This window comes from Hyalella azteca, unplaced genomic scaffold (genome assembly GCF_000764305.2).
Source record: "Hyalella azteca isolate HAZT.00-mixed unplaced genomic scaffold, Hazt_2.0.2 contig17083, whole genome shotgun sequence".
NCBI lineage: Eukaryota > Metazoa > Arthropoda > Malacostraca > Amphipoda > Hyalellidae > Hyalella > Hyalella azteca.
This window is the reverse complement of record NW_025946883.1, coordinates 1-18,689: the sequence shown is the minus strand read 5'-3', so window position 1 is coordinate 18,689 and position 18,689 is coordinate 1. Positions and strand designations below refer to the sequence as shown.

Genomic DNA, 18,689 nt, shown 5'->3' with positions numbered 1-18,689 from the left:
ATCGAGAACGTGTGATCATAGAGCATGTAGCAATGGAGCGAGCTCTTGGGGGTAACATATTTATAAAGGAGTGTTGAATATCCGAATATTGATTCACTAACAATGAAATGAGTAAATTATTTTGCAGTTTACTGATTATGAATAATTCCAGATTGCAAGCGGATTTCAATTTTAAATTGCTGCTTCTTAAGTGTTGTATTAGATTCAAGTAATTGGAAATCTTCATACTTTTTTATTGTTACAAGTTATCTTGACGTAGAATTACAGGTGCCGTGTTTAACATTGTTGAAAAATAATAAGCGAAGCTTAAAAAGTTTTTTATGCGTTGGCTGCTTCTTTCTTTAGTGATTCAAGACAAGATCCATGCAGAGACCAGCACACATTTTTACAATATTATAGTACGAATTAATGAAGTACCTTCATGTTGTACAAGACCTTGCCTTCTAATGAATATTTTATCTCTTAACTATTCTATAATAGGTAAGTAAAGTAAATAGTAAGAGGTAAGAGGTGTACGGTAAGAGGTAAGAGGTAGGAGGTAAGAGGTAGGTAGTAAGAGGTAAGAGGTAGGAAGTAAGAGGTAAGAGGTAGGAAGTAAGAGGTAAGCGGTAAAAGGAAAGAGGTAGGAGGTAAGAGGTAAGGAGGTAAGAGGTTAGAGGTAAGAGGTAAGAGGTAAGAGGTAAGAGGTAAGAGGTACGAGGTACGAGGTACGAGGTACGAGGTACGAGGTAAGAGGTAAGAGGTAAGAGGTAAGAGGTAAGAGGTAAGAGGTACTAGGTACGAGGTACGAGGTAAGAGGTAAGGGGTAAGAGGTACGAGGTACGAGGTACGAGGTAAGAGGTAAGAGATAAGAGGTAAGAGGTAAGAGGTAAGAGGTACGAGGTAAGAGGTAAGAGGTAAGAGGTAAGAGGTAAGAGGTAAGAGGTAAGAGGTAAGATGTAAGAGGTAAGAGGTAAGAGGTAAGAGGTACGAGGTAAGAGGTAAGAGGTAAGAGTTCCTATAATATTAATTATTGAGCCGCAATAAATGAGCCATTATTAATCAATTGTTATTAATGAATCGTAAAGATTTGAATATTAATGAGTCTCAATTAATGAGTCTTCATTAACGAGCCACTAATAATCAGTCACAAATAATGAGTCGCAATTAATAAGACACAAATAATGAGTCGCAATTTGTGAGTCTTCATTAATGATTCGTAATCAATGAGTCACAATTAACGAGTCACAATTAATGAGTTATACTGAATGCATAGCTTGTTTCGAGCACATTTTTTTATTTAAACTGGACAACTAACAAAAATTAGACCAATCCTACCCATTAAGCAAACTAGTTAACTAACCAGTAACTAGTTCATTAATTAATCATTAAAGGAGGCACCTCTGGAAGACAGCCCCCGTCATCATGGGCGACCTGCGGGACACGTATACATCAGACACGTACACGTGACGTTTTGTCTTCCCAGCCTTCAAAAATACGAAAGTAAATTTTTCGGTGATTTCCATTTTTACTCCTGCCATTTCGACTCCGGTTCACGAATACTGCAGACGTAAAACTTTTCGATGGCTAACTAAGGAAGTTTCGCGATGATTTGACGTCTGGAATTAGCCAGCTCTATATTAGGCACATTTCAGTATCACCGTGAAAAATTTGGCCTTGGTCTCTCATTGTAACTTCTTATATTTAATTAATGAAGTAGAATCAAATGTAGACTTCTTTTACTTCGTATAATTTTATTTTCAGTACATAATTCAACGTTCGTTCGTTCTCATACATCAAGCCACGCGTGCGCTCGCGTGCCAGCGTCGCTTACAATAACTTACATTCCCATTTTCTAATTTTTTTTCAAAATTATTTATTCTATTAATTGATTCATGCATTGCCTCTGACTTCACACAAGTGTGCAAAATTTCAGATCAATTAGACAGGTAAAAGTGTGTCAAATATCAGTTAATAAGATTTTTGGCTGACAAAATTATTTTTCCAATTTTTTTAATATTGAAAAAAAATTTAATTACTTTTTAAAATCATTTATTTTGACATTTGATTCATGCATTGTCTCCAATTTTAAACAAGTATGCAAAATTTTAGATCGGTAGGATAAGTAGAAGTGTGTTAAATTTCGATTACAAGATTTGTAGCAGACAGACAGACAGACAAACAAGAAGTGAAGTTAAAGAGAAGTGTTGTAATAATTAGGTTTATATATTGGATTCCGCACATAGCCTCGTACGTCGAAAGGGAAAGCGAAATCGGAAAAAATATCACGAACTAAGAATAACCGTTATTATCTAATCAGCGTAAATGTTCTAAGTTTCATCGAGCTACATTCATTAGTAGATATATCATGCTTACTACAAATTTGACAACCAGCCGCAAAAACATTAGTAAATATTTCATGATCACAGCAAATTTACTAACCAGCCGCCAAAATGCTCTCTGCTTCTCCGTATAGCCAGATAACTCGCAAATGAAGCATTAATTAAAAATTTTGCATGACTTTAACGTCACCGTTGGGTGATTAGGAATGTATATTCAAGATTACGTACCAATTTGTTCAGTAATTTATAAAATATTTTATGTTTCCTGCACATTTTGGCTCGTACGACCGTATAAGTTGGAAATGAAGGCAAAAAAACGAAGGCGTACTCGAAAAAAATAATCCCAACGGAAACATTACTGTTAGGGCCCAAAGAATCAACGTGCTAAGTTTAATCGAACTACGTTCATTAATTTGAGAAACATTTCATGTTCACTTGATCTTGGAAACCGGCCGACAGACCGTCCGGTAGATGTTGATATATCTTCCAGTGAGGCGAATAATCACAAAAAATATGTAAACATGTACATGCAAATTCAGATGCATAAAATACGAATTATAGTACCTAAATTAGTTGACCATTATGTAATCCTCTCCTTTTTTAAAGAATTATAAAGAAAAAATGTTAATGTCGCGATTGAACTGGAATGGTTTTTGAAATTAATTCACATATATTTTGACTCACTAAGATTATATGTAATAATATAAAAAAATTTTTAAACCTTAAGTATTTCCTATTCATCGATTAAAAATGGTAACAATTCTCTGTCCACCTATATTATTCGTTAAAATCAAATGCGCTTTTACATCTTCATCTGTTTCCAACAAACGTTCCTTTTGGGTTGTGGCCTGGCTGGAGTCATATACTCTCCATTATCTCATTTTTATTTCGCAACTTATAGCGCCCAGAGCTTCCTCGCCATCTTCCAAAATGAAGGTTTTCAAGGATATTTTGACCAGTAAGTATAGTTTTTGAAAAATATCTCCCTTGCGTCTTATTTAGCATATAGTATAAGGCTATAAGCTACAACAGGTTTTGCCTGGCTAGCACGTGGCTTTTGAACCTTGTCGTTACATTGGAATTTTAGAAAGTTTTGTGAAAGTTGAACTAACAAGAAGTCTTTGTGTAATGTGTTGTATCTGTATCGAATGTTTTTTTTTTGTTCTCCAATCTCCGCTTAAAATTTTCTTGAACATATGTACTCGTATAGTAATTTTTTCAGTCACAAATCAGTAATCACTAGGTATGCTGTCACGAACAATGCAGTTTCCAGTACTGGAATTCGTCTCAGAAAATGCAGAACATCACTGACTGGCTATTGTTAGGTACTTTCAAGTCGAATGTTTAAGGTTTACCTATAACATTTACTTTCAAGTTAGTCTAGCTGTTGTTTTGAGTTCCACTGTTCCGGCAATATGTTAGTAAGAGTTGTAAAAAATTACCAAGATTCTTGAACAGGAGGCATTCATCAATTTTTTTACTTCAAAAATAGTATTTAGCATATTTTACCTATTTATGTATGTAGTAATAACTCACTAATAATGTAAGGTTTCACCTTGGCATTTATGTTCATTATTCACTATTTAGGTATATTGAAATATAAACACATGTTTGCACCAAGAGTATAAATAGCCTATTATGATATATTACATATTATATTATTAGTTACTTTGTCATATAGCCTGATATACCTAGCCTCATATAGGTATCAATCTTGCTACTACCTCATCTGCTCATCAGCTCACCCAACTCCGAAGTTGAATAACATGGGAAATCCACAGCCATGATGGTGTGCAAGTACTATTATAAAAGTTCATGTTGCACAAGACTTACCTTCAAACGGGGTTAAAAAGGGACGGTTTTAAGCATTTTTTGTTGATAACTTCTTACCATGAAACATTTCAGAAACAAGTTTAGGCTCATTTTATAGCTCTTTGCGAGAGCTAGCAAATGGCATCTTCAAAAAAATTCCATATGCTATTTGTAAGGCGCTAGACACAATATAGAAGGCTCCTGAATTAATCTTGAAATGGGATATAAAGGGACACTTGAAATAAAACTCAATTTCAAACATTTGAAGCATGCAGAGTGTACTCGTCTATTACTAACAGTACCTACTCTGAAGTCCTCCTCTTTCATTGTAGATGATATAGATGTAAAATAAATGACATTTTCTGTGATTTTTACCTACTTGTTTTTCCTTTATTGATATGTTATTACCACATTCATTAATTACCGTATTATTAATGTGATATTACTGTATCCTTCCATGGACATGCCATAATAATTGCCATTGAGCATTGACAATGACCTTGTCCACTGCAAGCTTCATATCAGCAGCCATGTAGCATTTCTTCTGTATCTGTAAGCTTACAGGATGGTTCGTAATTTCGCACAATTTTAATCAAGTCTAGTGATTTCACTATAACAAAAAAGATTGTGAAAAACATACTGTACCTGAAACAGAAAATAATGTTCTAGTGACAAGTGACAACCATCATATGTTTTGAAGAAATAAATCATAGTTTAGGTCAATTACTTTTCATTCTATGATGCCTGGTGCGCAATTCTATAGGTATATAGCATTCTATGTACAGTTTTGTGATGACCGATGATGCACTAATTTTCCAATAAGTGAATTTTTTTGCCAAGCAAGGTAAATGTAATCAAAATTCTTTGTTGTTAATCAATTTTTTTGTTAACTGGAGCCTTTGTTGACTGAGGTTCTACTGTAAATGCATTTTTAAGGGTGTCCTTAATTACCCCAGGGGGTGTCCCGTATGCTTATTACCCTGTCACTTGGAAATGGCTGCCATTTTTGGGGGAATGAGATAGGCAAATTCTGTCAATTACGTTTTCAAGCTGACACCTGGTTGCAACTTTTATGTAAGTAAAATTTTTCAATACCGCTAATATTTTTTTTTGCTGTAGACCTTAGCAGAGGTACTTTTCCAAAATCGCACTTTTCACATTTTTTCAGCAATTTTTTAGAGATAGTAAATTTTTGATTTCTTGACTAGCTTTATACATAATAGATAGTAAAAATGTTGAAGTTTATGCCACTATTTTTAGTTTTGCAATATTTTGATTAGTTTAGCTGCTACAACATATCAAAGAAATGTGGGACGCGCGTCCCTATTTACCCAGTTTGATGTTTGATGGTATCTCGCACAAGTCACAACCCCACTCATGACTCTGGACTCATTTGAATAGTGGTTAGCCAATGGCACTGCTCCTGTTTTCTGGAAGCAATACTGCAAAATCTCTTCATAGCTATATTGTTTTGTAGTAGGCTTAGAGTATGATATAAATGGAAGTTTTTTTTGTTCTACCTATTGATGTGTACTAATATAGTAATCACTAATCAGCTGTATACTACTTTACCATGAACCACACTGGAAAATTTGCAGAAGCCACCTGTAAATGAGATAAAAAGTGCCTATGCTTGTGGATAATTTCAGCAGGTTCTATGTCCTTTGCTATCTTGATGATATTTGTGAAAATGAAATAAAATAATAATGAGAAGAAAAAAAATTTTTTTGCTCAAAATTATTGAATGCCTACAGCCTACAAAACATTCCTTTTTGCCTATAAATTAAAGTCCAATGTTCAATTGAATCGAGTTGAAGATTATGATTCAGTTGAACATTATTGTAAACTGGGGTAACTTTGACCACTTTTTTTTTCAAAATGATGCCATTTTTTTACTAGATAAGTTAAACTTGAATTGAAACGTGCAAAATACAGGTCTATACTCTAGCTTTACTCACCATAAATTGCTGGCTCCTGCCTCTCATAGTTTTGATGTAATTTAAAAAAAAGTGATGGTCTTTGTTACCCCAGCTCTTGGGGTTTCTTTGACTGGGTGATAAAATCAATTTTATTTTTTGGTAAAATAACTCCAAATAACTCCATGCATTGTAGTAGAACTCTTCTAGTTACATATGCAAAAGAAAAATTTTAGGAAAGTGTCATAGTTTGCAAATGGGGGGCGCCGCCCCCAAATGGGCAAAATGTGACCATCTAATGGCAGCCGTGATGGCGTAACATTGACCGGTTTGGAAATTAAGTTAAAATTACCATATATAAGACTGTAGAGTCTGAAACATGAAGAAAAAAACATTAATAGGTGTATCAAACATAAAATATGTTATATAGGTACCTATGGTAATTTTAACTTAATTTCCAAGCCGGTCAATGTTACCCCGTCACGGCTACCATTAGGTGGTCAAAGTTACCCCATTGGGGGGCAGCGCCCCCCATTTGCAAACTATGACACTTTTCTAAAATTTGTCTTTTGCATATGTAACTAGAAGAGTTCTACTACAATGCATCAAAACCTGGAGTTATTTTACCAAAAAATAAAAAAATTTGAGGGGGTACTCCGACAGGCTTTGAATAATAGCTCTTTTTCGTGGGTCACATTTAATTTTTTAACCTATTAGATATGCAAACTTTTTAAATCTTTCTATTGTGTTACATAGCCTCAGTATTAGGCCTTTGATGGCCATTGACCAAATTTTTCTATGTCGAATCGTTTTTGAGTTTTTGGGGTTGTTGTTAAAAAAACGAAAAGGGGTCAAAGTTACCCCGCCGGTCAAAGGAACCCCATTTTACGGTACTTTACATTTTTATGAAGATTATAATCAATCATTATTATGACTATGTGACATACAAAAATACATAACAGTTGAGGTAGGGTAACTTACATCGGGGCAAGATCACTGTGGGTTATGAGCCCATAGCGGGTTTCCCGCTAAGTATGGCAGATATTGGTCGGTGTTCTCTACCGCCAGTCGAAAGTTTCACTGGACGAAAGTGTGTGGCTCTATGATTTGCTAAGAGTTTGCATTGTTAAGTTACTTGCAAATAACTGTTTTAGCCCAGATAAAAGTTTTTTTGCTGCTAAATAAAAAAATGTTGACATGATATAAATTGAAATGATACTTAGTGGGAATGGGCCCATGCTTGTCACGGGGCAAAGCACCCATGGTCATGTTGGCAATCTAGGAATTGGGGAAACCTCTATTTGGACTCGTTCACTTTTAATCACTTCACTTTTCATCATTTGAAATACCACTTCTGTAAGTCTTGTAATCTATTATGTAGTACATAAATTTACACGACGAATGGAATAGCTCCTTATTTAAAGTTCATTATTAAATGATACACTAATAAATGACTACAAATTCTTGACCTGGTCTATATCGAATTACTGCAAAATGTATGCCAGTGCGTGGTACGCATTTAGACGTGCAATTAGCCATTACATAGTGATCGCGGATTAGAATGTTATTTTCCCGCGCTGCGGAAGAAAGTACGAAATTAATTGCAGCATAAGCACGAACCTCCGGCAGCATAATCATGCCTTCTAATCATTCGCAACCGTCATATCAGTTTGCTTATTCAAACGTGATATTACTTGTAAACATTTTCCTGAATATATGTAATAAAAATGACAGCATCGAAAAAATTGCTTGTGCATTAGCATGCACTATTGCCATCCCGTTCTGACACGTCCCATTCATTCTATTTGTAATCAATATTTATGAAATTAAGTACACAGTTTTCAATGCCAATTGCTTTGTGGCATGAATATTTTTTCATATTTCCTCTACTCCCAATTGAACAGTTTTGGTTAAGTTTGGCTAGGTTAGGTTCCACTCTTTTGCCGTAATTATTAAATACGAGAGGACGTGAATATAAAAAAACATTGATACTGCTCAATGAGTATATACATGTCTGCATTAAATTTCATATCTATTGCTAACGAATGGAGAAAAAAATTGTGCCAAAGTGGCGTCAGGATGGCTACGCTATGCCACGCTTATGGGATGGCTCACATGCTTCTGTCAGACCAGTCGCGTCCACAATTTTAGGATGAATTTTTTGGAAAGAATTTTCATAGCAGGTATAATAAGAATAATTAAGTAATTTCAATCATGATAAAGCTAAGAAATAAGCTATATACAAACAATATTTTTGCAAGCGCTGTCAAAATTCATTTCAATTTTAACTAGCATGATAAAAGCAAATTTGTAGCACGTTTCATGCACATAAGTTTTTATAATCGAAACCGAGCTTAACCTTTCTAACAACAAAGCTATTTATTCAAAATACACTACTGCAAGCACTAAGAGAATTATATATATGTATATATAAGACCTCTCAGGTACTTTTACGACCGGGCTTGCAATCTACAAGTTTCAGTGAGCCTAAAATATCTCCCAAACTAATGAACGCACCTTGATGAAACTTTGCACACGTCTTCACTAACGTTGATGTTTAGGTCGTGATTATTTTTCAATTGCGCCTTTAATTAAAGGTACACAAAAAGCCTGTGCAAGAGGATAGGAGATGTTAGGCTCACTGCGAATTTAGAACCGTATACGGCACACCAAAGGTGAAATTGAAAAAAAATGATCATGACCTAAACATCACCGTTTTTTTAACATTTGCTAAGTTCATTAGTTTGGGAGGTATTTTAGGCTTAACGAGCAAAATTAATTAATGCGGGGAGAAAGTGAAAAAAATGATCATTTATCACGTTCATTCGCTCGAGGGCATTGCGAATGAATAGTTTTGTTTGTAATTTGGTAAAGATTATTGAATTTGTCATTTAAGTTTATCTTGAAAATTCGTTCACAAAGTGTCAGATCGATATATCATTTACGAAAATCCCCTCAACACAGTGTTTGCTCTAAATCAGGAATTGAATCAAAAGTGGAATCCGGAAGGGAAATCCGGATAGGCAAGCACTTGAACATCTCCTCCTATGACAAACGCGCCAGTTATTTCTTTTCTGAACGAGAGAACGTAAGCTAAATATGAACTAGTCTGAATGGCCAATCATAGCTTGATGCGTGTTGTCGATATATGTGTTGCCAGCTGCAGCCAGCCAGCAGTGCGTTTTGAACTGGCGCCGCGTATGGTTGTTGATGCATGTGCTTCCAGTCATGCACTGTCGTCTGCCTCGATTCTACTAGCGTATGAGTCAGTGGTGTCTGGTGCGTAGAAACTAAGATTTTTTGTTAACTGATTTTAATGAATTGAATTATGATTGTTTAACATTCGCGTTCATAAATTTTGTCTGCAATGCATAGGCTTAATTTGCATTCAGAACTGGGATGTTTACCCTAAAAAAAACGTTTTCTTGATTGCCACTATGCCCATGGTGGGCTCAATACCATCAACCGTCGCTACTGGGGACGGGCGGGGTAACTCGGGACAGTCCTCCAACATGGCCTAAAACTGTTTTAGTAGCAAAACTAATTGGAATATTGCAAAACTAAATATAGTGGTGTAAACGTCAACATTTTTCCTATCTATGTAGTATAAAGGAAGTTCAAAAATACTACATTCACTAGCTTTGAAAAATTCCTGAAAAAAATGGTGAAAAATGATATTTTGAAAACTTACCTACTTCTGCTAAGGTTTGTAGTAGAAAAAATATTCACCATATTAAAAATTTTACTTACATAAAAGTTGCACCCAGGTGTTGGCTTGAAAACGTAATTGACTGATTTTGCCTATCTCATTCTAAAAAAATGGCACCCCCTGGGCTATTCGGGACACCCCCAAAAGCACATTTACAGTAGAACCTCAGTTAGCAAAGGCTCCAGTTGAGAAAAAAATTGATTAAAAGCAAAGAATGTTGATTACATTTGCCTTGCTGAGCAAAAAAAATGTTCACTTGTTGAAAAATTAGTGCATCATCGGTCATCACAAAATTGTGCATAGAATATCATATTTAGAATTGTGCACCAGGCATCATAGACTGAAAAGTAATTGACCCTAAACTATGATTTATTTCTCCAAAACATATGATGGTTGTCACTAAAACATTTTTTTCTGTTTCAGGTATGTTTTTCACAATCTTTTTAGCGTATTTTCTCATTTATGGAAAAAATGCACTATTGTGCTCACCATGTCCATCTGTCTGTCTGTCTGTCTGTCTGTCCGTCGGTGACCTCAAGTTTTTGTCGACGAGAAAATGCACTCTGTCACTCACTGCAGTGAGTACTGAGTTATATTTTTTTATAGTAAATTCACTTATCCCGATTAAAATGGTGTGAACTTACAAGCCATCCTGTGAGCTTACAGATACAGAAATGTATAAAAAAAATTTTTAAAGACCACGTTTTTCATGTGGACTAAAAAGTAGAAAATAATTTTTCGGCAGCAACTGATCTCTGTTTGCTTTCATTCTCTTGGTCTTTTGTATTTCAGTTAAAATATTTTACAACATCTAAAACAAAAAGGTGGAGCGCATATGTATTTAATTGTTTGGTGATTACCTGATATGATGAATATGATGGTTCATTGAACATTTGATAAGTGTATTGCTGATACTGTAAAATGGGGTAACTTAGACCGGCGGGGTAACTTAGACCACTTTTCGTTTTTTTAACAAAAACCCGCACAACTCAAAAACTATTTGACATAGAAAAATTTTGTCAATGGGCATTAAAGGCCTAATACTGAGGCTACATAAAACAATAGAAAGATTTAAAAAGTTTGCATATCTAATAGGTTAAAAAATTAAAAATGTGACTCACAAAAAAAAGCTATTATTTAAAGCCTGTCAGAGTACCCCCTCCAATTTTTTTTTATTTTTTTGGTTAAATAACTCTGGTTAAATAAACTCTGGTTAAATAACTCTGGTTAAATAACTCTGGTTAAATAACTCTGGTTAAATAACTTTGGTTAAATAAAGTGCTGTTTATCATTTTTAAACAAAAAAAATATGCAATTGGGGTAAGAGACCAGGGGTGGGCGTCTTGCCCCAAGGCCATGGGCCCATTGCCCCAGGAGTGGGCAATGGGCCCATTTTGACACTTCTTACAAATTGTTTCATTAAAAACTGAATAACTCTATAGGCATGTAATTTACATCATACATTCCTCATTAGTTTTAAGTGGAGCGTCTACCCTAAAAATCGAAATTTTTGGCTTTTTTGTTTCTTTAGCTCATCTTAAAGCTTACTTTCTGCCACATCGAACAGTACTAGAACCATCTCTATATGTTGATTTATGCGTTCAGGACAGATCCCGAAAGGAGGGAGGGTGGGGTCCCTTCACAAAAGTCCATGGGAATAATTACGGCCAAACCATATAAAATGGCTATCAGTGGACCTGCAGCTCAGTTATCATGTAGTCGTCCTATGCACCGCTGACTGACTTTGAAGTGAGATAACGCTTACTTCCGGTATCTATAAGCTACGTTACATGCCTTTAAATAGTGTGCCGCGGTTTTTTGCCTCTACTGAAAAGTTTGAAAACCTCTCTCACTGCAAACCTATCTCCTCCTAGAGTTTTGAAGCTACTTCAATGAGACATATCGTTCGATTTGCAAAGAAAATATCAACAAACTGGTCGTGGGCTTTTTTTGAGTTTGTTATAGTTCGGGTTTTATTTTGCAAAAAAGGCGGAGGAAAATGGAGGTAAAATAAAAAATTTTGGACAAAATGCTCCCACACCCACAAGAATGAGAAATTCATAAAACCCCTACAACCAGTTTGTAGATATGGTCTTTACGCATTGAATATGTGTCTCAATGTTGTAGCTTGAAAATCCTAGGAGGAAATAGGTTTTCTAAAGTACCCCTTTTTGGCCATTTTCTAAGAATTTCACATTTTCTTTCAATTTTTTAAAAAATTTACATGAATAAAACCTGAGTTTTTTTAGGGTTTACACATGTGTACCAAATTTCAAATTGATCCCTCTGTACATTACCAAGATAAAATTTATGGTAGACGCTCCCCTTAACTTCGAAGAAAACAAAGAACTACCTTGTATCAATTAAAACTTCACCAAAAATTTGGCTTAAAAAAGGGGAGGGGGCTGCTGCCCCATGCTACCCTACAAGTTGCATAATTAATCTTCTGGTAAAATCAATTTTCTAAGATGCCCAAAAATTGTGCATTGATATTGATACAAGTTTCTTGGAAATTTTCCATATTCAGCTAAAATCTTGGATTTCATATTGTATGTGCATTACCTTTATTGATCTGAAGATGCTCATTAAATGTATCCATGCTATTCCTGGCTGATAAAAGGAGGAAAAGGTCTAGTCTGTAATTACTCATATCTTGCATCTAGAGTGGAAAATATCTATATACCTTTATGGCTGTGACTATAGCTTTCCTCCTAGATCAATTACCTCCTTTTTATTTATAAACTAGATTGCACAATTGGGGTTGCAAAATGCCAAATGTACCTATTGTAAATTTGTCATATTGGAGCCACAAGATTTCAAAACGTTGTAGAAAATTTTCAATCCATTCTTGCATGTCACCACCACCAAACTTTCAGGAGATTTTAGTTCCCACTTTCACATTGTATGCAGCTTCTCCCTTTTGTAAGAACATGCCTTAATTGACCCCACAATGAGATTTATCAGTAATCAATTAGTTGATGATGAATTAGAAGGTAGATCAAATTCTTGTGTAATGTTGAGGGCAAGTTTGTGAGACTCAAATATATTTTGAACACATGGCTCCAAGGATTTTTTATCCATAATCAAATTTGGTAACTTAATTCTTAACTATTAAGGATTTTTAATTTTATCGGTATGATGGACCCATCATTTTCATTAATTACTTGAATTATCTTTGGGAAAAGCCTTTTTTAAGAAATGTTGAAGTTTAAAATAATTTCCTTGCATTTATTGGGGATATTGTTGGAAGAAATGTTAAAATTTCTTGGCTGGTGCCTCGGTTGACAGTTCACATTGCAATAAAAGGAAGTATTGCTAGAGAAATGTTGTAAAATTTCTTGGCTGATGCCTCCATGTGCTTACATATATGTATAGTGTGATGTATTTTTTGCAGATGATGAGATGTTCACTGACACGTACCCCATGGAGGACATCAGTGATGCCTTCTACATGGTCAAGGGCAAGAACATCACAGTTGGTGCTGAAGATATTCAGATCGATGGTGCAAACCCTTCGGCTGAGGAAGCTCCTGAAGAAGGTAAAGTAGTCTTGCATTTTTACTACCCTGGTTACATTTTCTGTTAATGTTGTTGTTATAGTACTCGTATTTTCTGCTAGCTTGACTACATCTTATTTTGATATTGTGTTTCTGTAGATGTAGGTTGGAATTCTACTGAAAAAAAGTTGTATTGCCAGAGATGTTCCACTCATGTTGCTTGGCATTTTTAATTCAAATCCTTATTTCTCATCATAGTTTAGTCATTAAAATACCAACATATGATGATTAACTATTTCTCTTAAGCTTGTGACCTATCCAGCAAATAAGACTTTGAAAATAGATCATTTTTGTCAATGTGCCACACACTTGATTCACATATCTAACACAATCATTCTACCTGGCTCACATATTTCTCATCTCTGAAATTGCAAACCTCTTCAGTAACATGTCTATTTTAGTTTGTTTTAAGTAATATTTTCATAGCGCACTTTGAATTTTCAACCCTTCCCATTTATGCAGAAGGCAGGGAATAAGTACAATGTTTCCATACAATTCAATGATAGAATTTTAACTGTCCCAGTAAATAAAAATAACTGATAATAATTCTGACTTTTGCAACGCGCAGGTGGAGACGCCACGTCCACATCTGGCGTTGACGTTGTGCTGTTCATGAGACTACAGGAGACTGGCTTTGCTTCAAAGAAGGACTTCCTGCTCTACCTGAAGGGATACCTCAAATCGTCAGTTATTATACAGGCTTATTCTAAATGATGGACCCAATTTGATAAATTTTTATATATTTAAGTATAGTTTAAAAAAAATAATTTTACGCCAATTGAAGAGAAAGATTTAAAGTTAGAAGAGGTACAGGCGGGACTGTATGTCCCGCCTCTACCAGCAACTTACCAGCAACTCTGTTTACATCCCGCCTCTACCAGCAACTCTTTTCACGTCCCGCCTCTACCAGCAACTCTGTTTACGTCCTGCCGCTACCAGCAACTCTGTTTACGTCCCGCCTCTACCAGCAACTCTGTTTACGTCCTGCCTCTACCAGCAACTCTGTTTACGTCCCGTCCAGCAACTCTGTTTATGTCCCGCCTCTACCAGCAACTCTGTTTACGTCCCGCCTCTACCAGCAACTCTGTTTACGTCCCGCCTCTACCAGCAACTCTGGTTGATCTGAAGTACCGTATCACCGCTACGGCACTCAGTAACAGAAGATATGCTTTCCCGCGTGTGATACGAGTTTGGCTACCGTTTCGATGTTTGCTGTGCTTCACGGAGGGGACATATTGAACATTTATAAATGCTTAATAAAAAAAACTTTATATCTCTCTCTTTCCATCGGTGAATAAATTGTTCATTTTAAATTTATACTTAGATAAATAAGAATTTATTTAATTGGGTCCATTATTTAGAATAACACTTTACATTGTTGATTATTCAACATTTCTTGATAGGTCTGATATAATTAAATTTTTCTTGCTGGATCTTATATGGTTCTACATTATCAGATCCAAAATAGATCTCTCAACCTGATATCATCATGATTAATATAAAGACACCACCTGGTGCAAAACCGCACGTCATGTCTCAATTACCTTAATTCTCAAGCAAAGTCTCAAGCAATTACCTCAATCCCCAACATAGCGCAGCGTTATAACTGAAGATCGACCAAACAACTTCCCGTACAATATCCCGTCATCCGAAGACTATGAAACACTGCTTGCAACAACGGAGGCTCATGTACTAGAAGTCATACCAGTCATATTTGAGGATACCCCTACATGGCGCATCCCAATCAACACATTCTGCCCGGACCAAAACTACCCACTGAAGCAAAGCTCACACCCAACCGAGATGAGAAACCTCTTTCTCCACCATGCATCCACAGAGCATGCAAACTCTACACATATCTACACCGACGGCTCTAAGACGAACGGCGCAGTGGGATGTGCAGCTGCGGCCGGCGCAGCGGCGGTGTCAAGACGACTCAGTTTAAGCTCGGCAATCTTCACCGCTGAGCTTGTCGGTGTCAGCTGTGCCCTTAGCCTCATAGACCAACTGCCCGGAGACGATTTTACAATATTTGTAGACTCCAAAAGTGTGGTGCAGGCTTTGAGAGCGTACAATAGCAGGCACCCCATCGTCTGGGAGATCCTAACCGGGCTGGTGCGCCTGGCGGGGGCGGGGAGAGCGGTGAGCGTCTGTTGGGTGCCCGGACACGTGGGGGTGCGAGGCAACGAGAGGGCGGATGAGGCGGCGGTGAACGCCGCCTCTTCAGACCAGGCGATCTATAGCGAGCAGGTCCCTTGCCGGGACCACTACCCTATCATCAAGGCAAGCATCCGCCATATCTGACAGGAACAGTGGCTGAACGCGAGAGAGAACAAACTAAGAACAATCAAGGATTGTGTACGAGCGTGGAGTTCATCATACCAGAAATCCCGGAAGATGGAGGTAGCGCTGTGCAGACTAAGGATCGGCCACATGCGCCTCACTCACAGCTACCTGATCGAACGCCGTCCAATGCCGTATTGCAATGATTGTTTGGTACCTCTGACGGTCTTGCATGTTATGGCGGAATGCCCGAGCCACAGTGATACTCGGCAAAACTACTACCCCAACACCACTGCTCTCAGCCCAAATGAAATGCTGTCCAGGATGCTAAGAGAAGTTCCCCGAAGAATCTTTGGGACTGACAATCTCAGACAATATATAATCGAGTGTAACCTGCTGCCAGATATCTAGCACGGCACCATGACATAGGTCTGAAGAGACCCACACCTCCGACTAAACACCATATTCGTGTCATCATGTTACTGGTTGAGATGGAATAGCAGAAGACGGATAGAACCTACGCCTTGGAAATAGAAAAGCATACACAATAGACCAGATGGATCAGGCTACGAGCCTGAAACCAACGAAGAAGCCTGACCCTGCAAAACGAATATCGGACCTTCGGCGTGAAATAGACTACACTGATCTGAAGCGCTAGAAACCTCTCCCTACTACTACTACTCATGCGTGTGAATTCTTCTTGTGTGTTGATAATTGAATGTAAAGTGTTATTCGTAGCTATGCATATCTATTTATGACTTTGTGCACTTCACTTTTGTTGGATGCTTTAGTAATGCTCGTGTATTTAGCCATCATCCGAGTGTTGAAATGAATTTTTGTATTGCAGTCTGAAGGAAAAGCTGCAGGAGAGCAACCCCGATGCTGTGGAGAAGCTCCCCGGCATCCAGAAGCCTCTTCAGGACATCCTTAAGAACTACAAGGTAACAAGGCAGCTATATACATCCTTAAGAACTATAAGGTAACAAGGCAGATGTATACATCCTTAAGAACTATAAGGTAACAAGGCAGATATATACATCCTTAAGAATTATAAGGTNTGCTTCAAACGGGTCTGTTTTATGTTGAAGTCAAAACACGGAATCTTTTTATTCATGCCTCGCTCATCATAGCCATGAATAATTGATGACAACATCTAATGCTGTCTCTTATACACATCTTCCCAGCAACTCTGTTTACGTCTTGCCTCTACCAGCAACTCTGGTTGATCTGAAGAACCGTATCACTGCTACGGTGCACTCAGTAACAGAAGATGTGCTATCTTGTGTGGGGGACGAGTTTGGCTACCGTTTAGATGTTTGCCGTGCAGCACAAGGGAGACATATTGAACATTTATAAATATGTAAAAAAATCTGAATATTTCTCTTTTCACTGGTATAAATTATTAATTTTTAATTTATACTTGAATAAATAAAATTTTATTGAATTGGGTCCATCATTTATAATAACCCTGCACAATATAATGAGTGTACATTATAATACAAGATTTCTTCATATAATTAAATATTTCTTGATAAATCAACTATAATTCAATATTTCTTGGTGGATCTGATATGGTTCTACATCATCTGATGTGAAATAGATCTCTCAACTTGATATCGTCAATATAAACGCACAACCTAGTGCATAACCGCACGGCATGTGTGTGAATTTTCTTGTGTGTTGATCATTGAATGTAAAGTGTTATTCGTAGCATATCTACTTATGGCCTTGTGCACTTCACTGTTGTTGGATGCTTTAGTAATGCTCGTGTATTTAGCCATCATCCGAGTGTTGAAATGAATTTTTGTATTGCAGTCTGAAGGAAAAGCTACAGGAGAGCAACCCCGATGCTGTGGAGAAGCTCCCCGGCATCCAGAAGCCTCTTCAAGACATCCTTAAGAACTATAAGGTAACAAGGCAGATATATACATCCTTAAGAACTATAAGGTAACAAGGCAGATACTGTATATCAGCTGAAATTCACAATCTCGTGGAAGCCTCGTTATTTTTCTGGGTTTCCAAGGTTAAGGTGTTGCTGGTATCGAAACTTTTTATTGTGTTGGTAAATAACGATTCTTGTTTTGTACATGAATTTTGAACGATTAATGAATTGTGACTTGAAATGACTTGTGAACGATCAATGAATTGTGACTTGGAAAAATATATTACCCGCCAAAGATTCAGCCCGAGATCTTCTTATGACTTGATATTTGGCTTTCAACTCTTCAGCCCGTCAAACTTTTACTGCTTAGCAATTTCCGATTCAAATCCAAATAAATAAAATATCAATTTCCGTCGTATACTTTTAAGCGTATTAACAGGGGCTAAAATATTAATTTTTGTGGTGCAGGACCTTCAGTTTTTCACCGGCGAGAGCATGAACCCCGACGGCATGGTGGTGATCATGGACTACAAGGACTTCGATGGCGAGGAGAGACCTGTGCTCTACTTCCCCAAATATGGCCTTCAGGAGGAGAAGTTATAAGCCAGCTCCACCTTATGCTCTACCATTATAACTGCTGGTATGTATTTGCGTTATCTTTTAACAAAAGCAATAAGCTCCACCTTATGCTCTACCATTATAAGTGCTGGCAACTATTTTCGTTATCTGATATGAAAACCATTATGCTCTACCAATATAAATGCTGGTATGTATTTTCGTTGTCTAATAAAAAAAAGAAATAAGCTCCACCTTATGCTCTACTATTATAATTGCTGGTAAGCATCCGACCTTTTTATGCGCTATATTCTGATCCATTTAGATTTGATTACATCGGTTACGGTTCGACAAAGTCTTCAGTGATATGTCGTTAATGTAAATTTCATTATGTTAGTTATTCTTATTTTCATTAATTTTTTTTTTCTTTGCATTGGCTCTGTAGTTGTTACTGTCCGCGCGGCTGTTTTGAATTCCCGTCCAATGGACGAGTGCTAATTTCTTCTACAATTTTTTCCTCCTGCTTTTCTTTCTCTTCAAAAAAATTACTTCTTGTGCTCTGGTATAAATGAATTTGGTATGAATTGTTGTTTGTATGTTTGGTTTGTTGTTTTTTTAGGTTGGAAGATGAAGTTAGTCAAATACAGGTAATTGA

The 18,689-nt window shown here is 36.8% G+C and overlaps 1 protein-coding gene across 1 annotated transcript; it reads left to right on the top strand.

The window, feature by feature from the left end:
• The first annotated feature begins 3,137 nt into the window (after positions 1 to 3,137).
• On the top strand, positions 3,138 to 18,138 carry LOC108670799 (translationally-controlled tumor protein homolog). Its single transcript, XM_018158294.2, has 5 exons — positions 3,138 to 3,279; positions 13,153 to 13,296; positions 13,883 to 13,997; positions 17,413 to 17,506; positions 17,948 to 18,138. The coding sequence occupies exons 1-5, from the start codon at positions 3,252 to 3,254 to the stop codon at positions 18,080 to 18,082; spliced, it is 516 nt and encodes a 171-aa protein (XP_018013783.1). The 5' UTR covers positions 3,138 to 3,251; the 3' UTR covers positions 18,083 to 18,138.
• Positions 18,139 to 18,689: the final 551 nt, after the last annotated feature.